General features: G+C 28.5%; 1 protein-coding gene and 1 long non-coding RNA gene across 2 annotated transcripts; both read left to right on the plus strand.

The window, feature by feature from the left end:
- Positions 1-2285: 2285 nt before the first annotated feature.
- On the plus strand, positions 2286-2594 carry LOC123263645. The gene is made up of 2 exons (XR_006509198.1): positions 2286-2362; positions 2489-2594. It is a non-coding gene; the product is annotated as an uncharacterized LOC123263645 (long non-coding RNA).
- A 5716-nt stretch (positions 2595-8310) lies between these two features.
- Positions 8311-13723, plus strand: LOC123263567 (vesicular integral-membrane protein VIP36). The gene is made up of 8 exons (XM_044726451.1): positions 8311-8473; positions 8536-8685; positions 9047-9162; positions 10844-11041; positions 11131-11293; positions 12804-12970; positions 13051-13114; positions 13271-13723. The coding sequence occupies exons 2-8, from the start codon at positions 8559-8561 to the stop codon at positions 13420-13422; spliced, it is 987 nt and encodes a 328-aa protein (XP_044582386.1). The 5' UTR covers positions 8311-8473; positions 8536-8558; the 3' UTR covers positions 13423-13723.
- Positions 13724-13825: the final 102 nt, after the last annotated feature.

Genomic DNA, 13825 nt, shown 5'->3' on the forward strand with positions numbered 1-13825 from the left:
AGCGCGTAACTAGACGATCCGGGTTCGAATCCCGGTCTGGACTAAAAAAAATGATAATAATAGTAATAACAGAGAAATTAATTTATCAGCCTCTTAAAAATTATTCATGATAATTTATAATATTATAAAAAAAAATTTTAAGCTATTGAAAAATAGTAGTAAAGCAGCATATTTTTGGTATTTTGCCGGTAATAGAAAGTAGGGATCTTCTTTTCCGGTTTTTTGCTGCAATAGTGCCGCAGATATACAGTAAATATGCGGTACATTTACGGTTTAAATGCTGTTAGTATACCGTAATTTTTCTATTGTAATGCCGTAAATATTTTGAATTTATTTCGTAATTTTTTCGTAATAATTCGACAAAAAAACTGGCTAAAATAACTGAAGTATTACGGTAAAAATACAGCATTTATATCGTATAAATACCGAATCTTTACGGCATTTCCAAAACCGTGAGGGAGTCTTGAACAAGCCTTGTACAAGAACTTTCGGCTAGATTATAGCTCACCAATTGTGTAAGAAAATTGAGAAAATCTGAAGATGCTTATCGATAAATTAACTATATCAATTCTTGAGATAGACTGACACCAGAAGCATGCTGAATATACTTGTGCAAGACTTGCTCAAGATCTGCTCAAGATCAAATGTTTTCGAATGACCGTTCTTATCATTCTACCCCTCCTATATTTACTATAGGATCAGTAGATCTCATTCAGCTTAACCTTTTAGAGTATAGACCTACTGTTTTATCGATCCCCTAGCGGTTTTGTAAATGCCGAAAAAATATCGCAATCATGCAGTCTTAATGCGGTATTTTTTCAGCATTTTTTCGGTTGTTTTGGTCAGTTTTTTTATCGAAAAATTACGAAACATTTACCGTAAAAATGCGATACATTTACGCTGAAAATGCGGCTATTGACGGTAATAAGGCGGTAAAATGACTGTATTAAAACCATATTTAAAAAATGGTGTCAAATTAAATAACGCTCGGACTGGGATTCGAACCCAGAACTTCCTGGGGACATATCGGCTGCTCTACCATTTGAGCTACCCGGTCTATACCATATTGCTTTTTTGCTTATTTTATATACATTAAGCCACACCGTCCATCTTACGATAAGCATATTTAAAATTAAATAATATAATTATATATGTGAAACAATATAACTTTTCGATTTTAGAAAATTTGCAATTTTCTAAGTGAGAAATTAAAAATTGAAATTAAAATTAGGATATATTTACTTAACATATGTATTATTTTATATTAATTATCGCTAAATACCTAATTAAAAAATAATATTCTACATATTTTTTATTCAAAAACAGTATTTGTTTTTGCAAAGTAGCAATGGAGAATAAAAAGCAAAATTTTAAATTTTTCATTTTATTAATTTCTAACATAAAAGTGAACTAAAAATAAAACTAAATCTTTAATAATTGTCCATTATGTCAGAAAATATTCGGCAAAATTACTGTATTATTACGGTAATTATTTGGAATTTTTTGGGTAAAATTTGGACATCAATGCGGTAATTGTATAGTATATTTTTGGTAACTGTACAGCATAAGTGCAGTATATAAACTGGATAACTACAATATAAAAACTGGCCAAAACAACTATAGTTTAACCGCATTATTACCGAATTATAACGGTAAATATACAGCATGAGCATAAATGCCGAAAAATTACGGTATTTTTACGGCATTATCAAAACCGCGAGGGTCAAGACAAAATTATTTTAAAATGAGCACCACTGAATCAATACATATTCAAGTAGTGGAGGGGAAAAAGTGCTATAAAATATATAATGCATGATGCATCTTGAACAAATCTTGAGCAAGTCACGCTTCAACATTTGCTGTTAGTTTTTGGTTGACAAATGCTTTAGAAATGAACAAATTACTGAGAATTACGGATCTTGAGGAAAAATGAGTCCAAGGAGTCATTTTACTCGGGATTTCATCATCTAGGTCGCAGAGCAAAGCATTTATAAAAATAACGAATGTTGTTTTTTTTATTAATAATAATTTTTTTAATTTTCTAAGAAAAAAATAACTGCAAAAGTCGACTGTACTCGTTTCAATAACATATCCGAAAAAAAATAATCACTGATGCCTTATCTAGCTCACTTAAAGTCATAAAAAAATACTTTAACAAAGTGATGAATTCTTCGAGTTAATTGATTAATTAAATTAATTGATCGGGAATTCCCCAAAAATTGAAGCAAACAATAGATCCTATGTTCATAGTTGTATAACCGAAATGCATTGTGCGCAATGTGGGATTTTTTGCGTTCAATTTATTTCGTATAAATACTGAGCACGATTCCACTTTCTTATCAGTTATTTTTTCAACTATTTGGTGAGTACAAGTCTTAATTATTTAATACCTCCATAAATAAATTGTATTATATATCATTTAGATTTAAAACGTTTTAAATGAAATTGTCAATTTTAAAAAGAATTAATTTTTAAAATACATTTTCAGGTATCATAATTTGAAAGCTAATTTTGAAATAAAAAATGGCTAAAGTATTGCTGGCAATTTTAGCATTGACGCTTCTTATGGGAATTGTAGCGTGCTATAATGAGAAGGATGTAAGAAAGGAACTTGAAGCTGCTGAAGATCGCGCAGAGGTTGCCGAAAGCAATTTAGCTTGGATCCGTAAGAAACACCGCACCTTTGTCATTAATGCCACTGTACCAGGATCGCAAGTCTACCTAGTCCAGGAATCGAGGCAGCTGTTGAACTAATTTATTATTGACATCTTTATTTCCAATAATAAATGCCTCCATTTATCAAACATCTTTTTATTCATTATTATTATCATAATCCTCATTGTACTTGACTTAATGTGTACTAAAATGGAAATTAATTTATTTATTTAATAAACTAGAATTAATTTTAAGCATCAAAACAGAAGTCTGGAGAATTTAAAAACTTAATTTTAATTATAAGCTAGATTTCTGAGCTTCAGGAATTTTTTAGAGCGAAGTGAATAATATTTTTAAAATCCTGAGAAAATTTCCAAAAAAATGACGTATCGCACGACTCAATCGGCCGTAGGTCGATTTTTGATTAATGATCTATAGATCATTTGATAAATTATTAATGCGATTTTTTTAATGAGAGCTTGGGAATTAATATAGAGTCCAAGGAGTCATTTTACTCGGGATTTCATAATCTAGGTCGCAGAGCAAAGCATTTATAAAAATAACAAATTTTTTTTTTTTTTTTTATTAATGATAATTTTATTCATTTTGAGGTTTTAGTTACAAATTTGAATAATATTAGAGTTAGCTGTCACTTGACGATTTTTTTTTATTTAACAAAACAAATTTTATTCCGAAAAGTTAAAAGAAAAAATAGTAACAATTATTTGATAATTTTATTAATTTTCTAAGGACAAAAATAACTAAAAAAAAAATAGATAATAATGTAATTAATTTATTCCTGGGATTGTGAAGAATTTTAATGAAAATTATGATTATCAAAATGCCTGCTATTATGATTCTCTAAAAATTCTTGTCTCAGGGGGGGAGTAGAGAAGAGTGTTAAGCGCTCAATCTTCTCTGTATGGTTTAAGATAATGGTGATTACATTTTGACTTAATATTCCTTCCAACACGCACATGTTCGCAATACCCGTCTTCGCACTGTTGGCTGTTGTCGCACTAGTTAAAAAATCAATATTTATTTTAATTAATTTTATTAATTATAACAATATTTCAGTATCGGCGAATAGAAAATACAGTCGACTCTTCCTGATTAAGAAATCTAATTTGAAATGAATACAAACAATTTAAAACAATTCAAAATTATGTCTGAAGGTAAGTAATTGAAAATATATTGTAACAAATGCCAAAAAGACGTATGGAAAAATTCTTTTTGCCATTCAACTCAAAATTATTCAAAACGTCAAAATTATTGGAAATAATTTTTTTAAAAGACACTTTATTATAAATTCGGTTAAATTTTGGCTCAAGATTCGTGATGAAGTATCTGCACAAAGATTTTTAAAATTCTTGGACAAGAATCTTACGGTAGATCATTCTTCAAAGAATTATTATTTATAAAAGGACTAAAGTCGACTGTACTTATTCTAAATTAACCACTTAATATGCTCGGAAATAAAATTGTAGAAAAAATTTCAACCTTTACATTTAAAAATTTAAGATGTTACCCACATAGCAATCTTTTTCAAGGCTTGAGCAAGCCTGGTCTCAATTTCGATAGTTGATAGTGCCTTTTTCTGCCTATGGGTTTTGCTCCAGATACTCGTAGCAAATTAAATTGACAAGTCTTGAACAAGCCTTGTACAAGAACTTTCGGCTAGATTATAGCTCAACAATTGTGTAAGAAAATTGAGAAAATCTGAAGATGCTTATCGATAAACTAACTATATCAATTCTTGAGAAAGACTGACACCAGACGCATGCTGAATATACTTGTGCAAGACTTGCTCAAGATCTGCTCAAGATTAAGTGTTTTTGAATGACCGTTCTTATCATTCTACCCCTCCTATATTTACTATAGGATCAGTGGATCTCATTCAGCTTAACCTTTTAGAGTACAGACCTACTATTTTATCGATCAAGACAAAATTATTTTAAAATGAGCACCACTGAATCAATACATATTCAAGTAGTGGAGGGGAAAAAGTGCTATAAAATATATAATGAATGATGCATCTTGAGCAAATCTTGAGCAAGTCACGCTTCAACATTTGCTGTTAGTTTGTGGTTGACAAATACTTTAGAAATGAACGAATTACTGAGAATTACGGATCTTGAGCAAATGTTGAGCAAGTCATTTAAGTGTCTGTTGTGAGTTTCTGATTCAAAAAATCCGTCAGAAAGTTTTTCAATGCACCTTGCATTAGACTTGTCTCATATTCTTCCACAGGATGTCTTGAGGTAGTTATATATAAATCTTGAACCAATTCTTCTACATGAACTTGAGCAAGACATGTAGAAAAAGACACTAGCAACTAGGAGTTTTGCTCAAGACACTGATACCTAAATCTTGCTTAAGCACATGTTACCTGGGTATTACATCGTAAAAATAGGTATTTTAATTACTTTCAACAATTTTTTTTCCGTGTATATATTAGTTATATACTTACTTCTGCGCCGAGTGGTAATCTAGCTGCTCCAACCGATCTCGGTTTTACGCTCTTCTTATTATCGCACGTGACAATTCCTATGAGAAGCGTCAATGCTAAAATTGCTAGCAATACTTTCGCCATTTTTTATTTCAAAATTAGCTTTTAATTTATGATACTGAAAATTTATTTTAAAAATGTATTCCTTTTAAAATTGACAATTACATTTAAAATGTTTAAAATCTAAATGATATATAATACAATTTTTTTATGGAGGTATTAAATAATTAAGACTTGTACTCACCAAATAGTTGAAAAAATAACTGATAAGAAAGTGGAATCGTGCTCAGTATTTATACGAAATAAATTGAACGCAAAAAATCCCACATTGCACACAATGCATTTCGGTTATACAACTATGAACATAGGATCTGTTGTTTGCTTCAATTTTTGGGGAATTCCCGATCAATTAATTTAATTAATCAATTGATTAGAAGAATTCGTCGCTTTTTTAAAAGTATTTTTTAATGACTTTATTGTGAAGATTAATGCGGTAATTCCTGAGTTTTATTTTAAGAATTTAAAAACTAAATTTTATTTATAAGCTAGATTTCTGGACTCCAAGAATTTTTCAGAGCAAAATGAATAACATTTTTAGAATCCTGAGAAAATTTCCAAAAAAATGACGTATCGCACGACTCAATCGGCCGTAGGTCGATTTTTGATTAATAATCTATAGATCATTTGATAAATTATTAACGCGATTTTTTTAATGAAAACTTGGGAATTGATGTAGCGTCCATGGAGTCATTTCACTCGGGATTTCATGATCTAGGTCGCAGAGGTAAGCATTGATAAAAATAACAAATTTTTTTTTTTAAATAATAATTTATTCATTTTTAAGTTTGCTGTTACATTAATTTTCATTTTCAAAAATTATTAAATAAAACAAAAAAAATAATTAAAATTTTGGAATTCTTATTAAAATTATTCAGCTCAATTGATTGTTGAGTTCAGACTATTTTGTAGATTGAAGAGATTATTTCTAAGTTTTATTTTAAGAATTTGAAAACTGAAGTTTAATTATAAGTTAGATTTCCGGGCTGCCGGAATTTTTTTGAGCGAAATGAATAACATTTTTGAAATCCTGAGAAAATTTCCAAAAAAATGACGTATCGCACGACTGAATCGGCCGTAGGTCGATTTTTGATTAATGATCTATAGATCATTTGATAAATTATTAACGCGATTTTTTAAATGAAAGCTTGGGAATTAATATAGCGTCCAAGGAGTCATTTTACTCGGGATTTCATGATCTAGGTCGCAGACGCAGATCAAAGCATTTATAAAAATAACAAATTTTTTTAACAGCCACTTTAGTATAATTTGGTTAAATTCTGGCTCAAAATTTGTGATGAAGTATCTGCAGTAAGATTTTAAAAATTCTTGGACAAAAATCTTATGTTAGATCTTTCTTCAAAGAATTATTTTTTGCAAAAGGGCTAAAGTCATTTGTACTCTTTTGATTAATGTATCCGAAACAAAGATCACTGATGCGTTATCTAAGTCACTTAAAATCATCAAAAAATACTTTAACAAAGCGAAGAATTCTTCAAACCAAATGATCGGAAATTCCCAAAAATTGAAGCAAACAATAGATCCTTTATTTTCAATCGTATAACCGAAATCCGTTGTGGAATGTGGTATTTTTTCTTTCATTTAATTTGGTATAAATACTGAGCACAATTCCACTTCCTCATCAGTTATTTCTTCAACTATTTGGTGAGTATAAATCTTAATTATTTAGAACCTCCATAAAAAAATTGTATTTTTTATCATTTATATTTAAAACAATTTAAATAGACGTTTTTTTAAAATGAAATAATGAATTTTTAAAATAAATTTCCAGGTATCACAAATCGAAAGCTAATTTTGAAATAAAAAATGGCGAAAATATTGCTGGCTATTTTAGCATTGACGCTTCTTGTAGGAATAGAAGCCCAAGAGACCATGTGGGATTTCTTAAGTGACATTTTGGGAGCAGAGAGAAGAGTCGGCGAAAAAGTAAGTATATACCTAAAATATTAACGGAAAAAAAAAATTTTTATACCCCTTCTTGGCATTTTAATTACCCACCTTTAGATATTATTTTGAATTGTTTAAAATTGTTTTTAATTATTTAAAATTAGATTTTTCAATCAGGAAGAGTCGACTGTATTTTTTTTGCCAGCATTAATATATTTTTATAGTTAATAAGACTTATTAAAACAAATATTTATTTCTTAACTAGTGCAACGTTCATATACAGTGCCAATACCGGATTTGCGCACCTTCAAAAAACTTCGGGCCTAAGATTTGCCAACCACCAAATTATTCTGATAACCTTCGTTCCTTTAGTGGATATTAAAATGATGTATTGTATATATGAAATACTTGTCCGAATATTTCTTTACTTGTTGATAATTATTTATATTTAATTAATAAAAATTAGTAACTTAAAAAAATAAAATAGAATGCAATAAAGGACATACAAAATTTGTTTACCTTAATTAAATAATTAAAAGTCTTTCAAATATTTAAAAAAATCCTATAAAATATTTAAAAATAATTAACATCTTTGAATTTTTATTAAAATTCTTAACCAAAGCCTAAAAATAAATAAATTATTATTAATAAAAAAAAAAAAAAAATTGTTATTTTTATAAATGCTTTGCTCTGAGACCTAGATCATGAAATCCCGAGTAAAATGACTCCTTGGACGATATATTAGTTCCCAAGCTTTCATTAAAAAAATCGCGTTAATAATTTATCAAATGATCTATAGATCATTAATCAAAAATCGACCTACGGCCGATTGAGTCGTGCGATACGTCATTTTTTCGGAAATTTTCTCAGGATTTCAAAAATATTATTCATTTTGCTCTAAAAAATTCCTGCAGCTCAGAAATCTAGCTTTTAATTAAAATGATGTTTTTAAATTCTTCAGATAAAAATTAATTTAATTTAAACTCATCATAATCTCCTTGCCAGAAGTGTCACAGTCTGCCATTTTGTCCCAACTCCCGTAAAACGCAGTTTTACCGGTTTTACCCGTATAGTTTCCAGAAGCGCCCGTGCGGCAGTCGGTATAACTAAGCTCTGAAGTACCTTCCGAGCGGCAGAACCTCTTATTTATAGTACTAGCTTGCGTCGCTGTCGTGGAGACACTCGATTCGTCAGTTAGGGTCACAAAATCTCAGAAAAATCTTTTATACAATTTATACACACTCGACAAGTCACTAATTTAGAAGCTCGGACTTGAAAATAACAAGCCGCTTGCCGAATGTCAATTTTATTTATCTAAATTAAAATTTATTAATTCATAAGCAAGTAAGTCAATTTTATTTTTTATTTTAATAGTTATTATTTTAATTAATTTATTTTTTTTTCAGATTCTAAAATATAAGAAATAAAAATGGACTTCTGGACCTGCTTTTGTATATTTATAGTAAATATTTTTGTTACTTTTGGGGTTGAATCTACCGAATGGAACACTCATGATTTTATGAAACGAGAGCATTCTTTGGTTAAACCTTATCAAGGTAATTAATTTTATTATTATTATAATTAAATATTATCTTGAATTAACATGTAGGTAATTAATGATTTTGATTAATTATGTTAATTTAATGATAAGTGACACAGTAACATATTTTTTTGTATTTGTTGTTATATGTAGATTATGACCTTCAATATTGCCGACAATATTTGCCGATTATATTTATTGAAAAAAAATTTTTTTTTTTCTAAAAAAAAATTTTTTTAGATTGAATTTTTTCTTAAATAATACATTTTTTTATTATACATATTTAAAATTTTTTATTTTTTTTTCTTTATTAAATATTGATTGTTTTTTTTTTATGATCAAATTTATGTTATAATAAAAATTTATATTTTTTTTAGGAATGGGTATGACGATACCTTATTGGGATTTTTTGGGCAGTACTATGGTAACTAAAAATTACATTAAGTTAACCCCGGATTTGCAGAGTCAACAGGGAGCTATTTGGAATTCAGTGGTAATTTTTTTTTTTTAATTTAATTTAAGATTTTAAGGTGGTATTAATTGTAAGCTTGATGGAGTTGTTGAAAATTTGGCATAATTTCTAAAATATTGACTTTAGGAAAAAATTATAGGAGCAAAATTGTAGCTTAGGAAATTTTTTAGAGAAAATGTTTTTATACTATAGGGTTATTTTCAATATTTTAGGAGATATAGGAACTTTAGGAGTAACTAGGAAGTTGAAAATTAAAAGTTATTATTGAGGGATTATAAAAGTGGCCATAACTCCTAAAATATTGATTTTAGGAGAAAATTGCAGGATGAAAATTGTAGCTTAGGAAATTTCCTATAAAAAATGTTTTTATACTATAGGCTTATCTTCAATATTTTAGGAAATATTGTATTTTTTATTGTGCGTAGTAGTGCGTAGTTAACTACACACTATAAAAATAGCTATAACTCCTAAAATATTGATTTTAGGAAAAAACTATGAGACCTAAATTGTAGCTAAGGAAATTTTCTATCAAAAACGTTTTTATACTATAGGCCTATCTTCAATATTTTAGGAAATATAGGAACTTTAGGAGTGACTAGGAAGTAGAAAATTAAAAATTATTATTGAGGGATTATAAAAGTGGCTATAACTCCTAAAATACTAATTTTAGGAAAAATTTATAAGACTTAAATTGTAGCTTAGGAAATTTCCTATAAAAAATGTTTTTATACTATAAGCTTATCTTCAATATTTTAGGAAATATTGTATTTTTTATTGTGCGTAGTAGTGCGTAGTTAACTACGCACTATAAAAATAGCTATAACTCCTAAAATATTGATTTTAGGAAAAAACTATGAGACCTAAATTGTAGCTAAGGAAATTTCCTATCAAAGACGTTTTTATACTATAGGCCTATCTTCAATATTTTAGGAAATATAGGAACTTTAGGAGTGACTAGGAAGTAGAAAATTAAAAATTATTATTGAGGGATTATAAAAGTGGCTATAACTCCTAAAATACTAATTTTAGGAAAAATTTATGAGACCTAAATTATAGCTTAGGAAATTTCCTATTAAAAACGTTTTTATATTATAGGCCTATCTTCAATATTTTAGGAGATATTGTATTTGTTATTGTGCGTAATAGTGCGTAGTTCACAACGCACTATAAAAATGGCTATAATTCCTAAACTATTGATTTTAGGAAAAAATTACAAGAGACCAAAATTGTAGCATAGAAAATTTCCTATCAACAATGTATTCATACTATAGGTCTATTTTTAATATTTTAGGAGATATAGTGACCTAAATCGTGCGTAGGAGTGCGTAGATAACTACGCACTCTAATAATGTCGATAACTCCTAAAATATTGATTTTAGGAAAAAATCATAAGAGATCAAAATTTTAGCTTAGAAAATTTCCTACAAAAAACATCCGTATACCATAGGTCTATCTTCAATATTTTAGGAGATATGGTGACTTAAATTGTGCGTAGGAGTGCGTAGATAACTACGCACACTATAAATAGCCATATCTCCTAAAATATTGATTTTAGGAGAAAATTATAAGAGACCAAAATTGTAGCTTAGAAAATTTCCTACAAAAAACGTTGCTATACTATAGATCTATCTTCAATATTTTAGGAGATATAGTAGTTTAATTAATATTGACCTTGAAAAAAAACTAATATTATTATTCCCAGCCATGCAACGTCAGAAATTGGAACCTAGAAGTTCACTTCAAAGTTCATGGCAAAGGCCGTGATCTATTTGGCGATGGTTTCGCGATTTGGTACGCCAAAGATCGAATGGCGACTGGTCCAGTGTTTGGGAACAAAGATTTCTTCCACGGACTTGCTGTTATTTTAGACACTTACAGCAATCACAATGGACCCCATAATGTAAGTTAAATATAAATTATAATTTATAAAATTTATTTACCATAAATAATTAATTAATTAATTAATTAATTAATATTGATTTATTTCAGCATCAACACCCCTACATATCTGCGATGATTAACAACGGTTCACTGCACTACGACCATGACCGTGATGGAACTCACACTCAATTGGCTGGTTGTGAAGCCAAGTTCCGTAATCTGGATTATGATACTCATATATCTATCAGATATGAAGGCGATACTCTAACAGGTAACTAAATTTATTTTCAAATTAATTGAACTATTAAAAAAAATTTTTATATAACGTGCATTGAAAATACGAGTTTCAATGCCTGTTGAGCCAACCGAAACTAGTCAATTTCAGACCAATGCAACTGTTGCCGGGCAGGAATCAATGATTTCATCCTGGCGGGCAGAAAATCATCATTTTCTGCCCGCGAGATGAAACTGCAGCTTTATTTTCAATCCTATCCCGGGAAAAAACGGATTAGATCTGACCATATAGAAAAATATCTAGTCAGATCTGCCTTAGCAGATCTAGCCAGATCTTTAAATTGTCTCTATTTGACGAGATTTGGCCAGATATAATCTGTTCTGACCAGAAATAACTCAAAAAATAATCTCATTAGATCTGACCAGATCTGGTTAGATCTTTAAATTGTCTCTATCCGGCAAAGCATGGTCAGATATAACTAGATCTGACGAGATATACTAAAAAATTGTTTACATTAAATATGACAAGATCTGAATAGATGTATTGAGATCTGATCAGATATAAAAAATAATAGCTAAATAATCACATCAACAAAAATTACAATTTCATGGAACAATATCCAGTGAATACTATTTTCTTTTCACACTTTGCGTATCTGTCTTGATTAATTACTAAAAAAAATTTTATTTAATCAAAGCTAGTTGAAAATACCCACATGTATCAATTAATCTTTAACAAATATCTGATGAATATATTTCTCAATAAATAAATGGTAAGAATTAAAGACCCATTGTTATTAATTCCTTATGATTTACTACAATATATGTATAACTACATAATCAGATCTGATCGAATCTGATGCTGTTGACAGCTCTGATATAGTTATATCTGCCCAGATATGGTAACATCTTTTCATGTCTAATGTATTTTTCAACCCAGATATAGTTATATCTGTTTAGATCTGATCAGATATCACTAGATCTGATCATGTCTGATGTTTTTTTCAACTCAGATATAGTTACATCTGTTTAAATCTGATCAGATATCACTAGATCTGATTGTCTCAAATCCCATATCTGGTCAGATATAAATAGATCTGACCGGATATAATTAGATCTGACCTTTTTTCCTGGGATCAGAGTATTTTTTGTTTATTTTATACCTTTATAATTGTCATTCTAACCGTTAGCTGTACTGACATATTATAATTCTGTTACTAAGAATAAATAAGAATGACAAAAGAAAACTATTCAATTTACGAATAATGTTTAATAAAAAATAAACCATTACTTTCTTGAATTGTAGTTTTTAATTTTCTGAATAATTTTTTCTAATAAAATAGTATTTTCGCTATTTGTCTAAAACTATTTAGTTCTGATTGGCTCTAGACATTGGAACTAGCATTTTTAATGCAACTTATACGAAAAATATAATGTGACGCAGGATGAAACACAATTTGTGTTCTATAGGTCTATCTTCAATATTCTAGGAGACATACCCACTTTTATAGTCCCTCAATAATATTTTTTTTTTTTTTTTTTTTTAGTATCGACAGACATATCCAACAAAGCAGCCTGGCAAGAATGCTTCAAAGTAAACGGCATTAAATTGCCTACGGGTTATTACTTTGGAATATCCGCTACTACTGGAGACCTATCAGACCACCACGACATTCTGTCTGTTAAATTGTACGAACTCGACTTACCTGACTCTGTAAGTATTTACTAAATTCCTATATATAAAAAAAAAAAAAAAAAAAAAATCTTACTAAAAAAAAAAAAAAAACATTCTAGGTAAAAGACACTGAAGACAGATCTAGTATCATTCCCTCAGCAACATTCTTCGAATCTCCAAGAGGTAACTATACTTACCAACCCAAAATTTAGTATCTAAAAAAAAACTTTCTTTTAATTTTAATTTATTAATAAATTAATTTTTTTTATTTTATTTAATAATTATATTTTATAATTAATAATTATTATTTATTTATTATTTATTATTTTTATTTTTTAGATCACGTGGAAGATCCAAAACCTTCTTCTCTTTCTGGTATCAAGATCTTCCTACTAATGTTGGTAGCTGCTTTAGCAATTATTGCTTGCGTGGTTATTGGAATAATGTTTTATCAAAAGCACCAAGAAAACAGTCGCAAAAGATTCTATTAATTAATTAATGATTAGATAATTGTGACGATTAGGTAACAATAACAATAATTAAAAATTTTATATTTTTCATGTAAATAAAATATAAATATCAAGTTCTCTGGGTTGTTGTAAAAAAAAAAAGTCGACTGAATTTTGTTTAATTGTCGCTAGTGTGAAAAACATTCTTACTTAATTAATTAATTAATTAATTAATTAATTAATTAATTAATTAATAGTGTGTTCAATTGAGAGAATTTTTGGGATAGATGCTGCTGCCAAATATGTGGACGTAATTGTAATTAATAAATTAATTGTAATTTAAGATAATTTTGTAATAATTTTTGTAGTTTAAACCTGATTTTTGTTATAGATAACAAGATTTAGATAGTGTCTTGAGCAAAACCTCCAGTTGCTAGTGTCTTTT

Source organism: Cotesia glomerata, linkage group LG4 (genome assembly GCF_020080835.1).
Source record: "Cotesia glomerata isolate CgM1 linkage group LG4, MPM_Cglom_v2.3, whole genome shotgun sequence".
Classification (NCBI taxonomy): Eukaryota; Metazoa; Arthropoda; class Insecta; order Hymenoptera; family Braconidae; genus Cotesia; species Cotesia glomerata.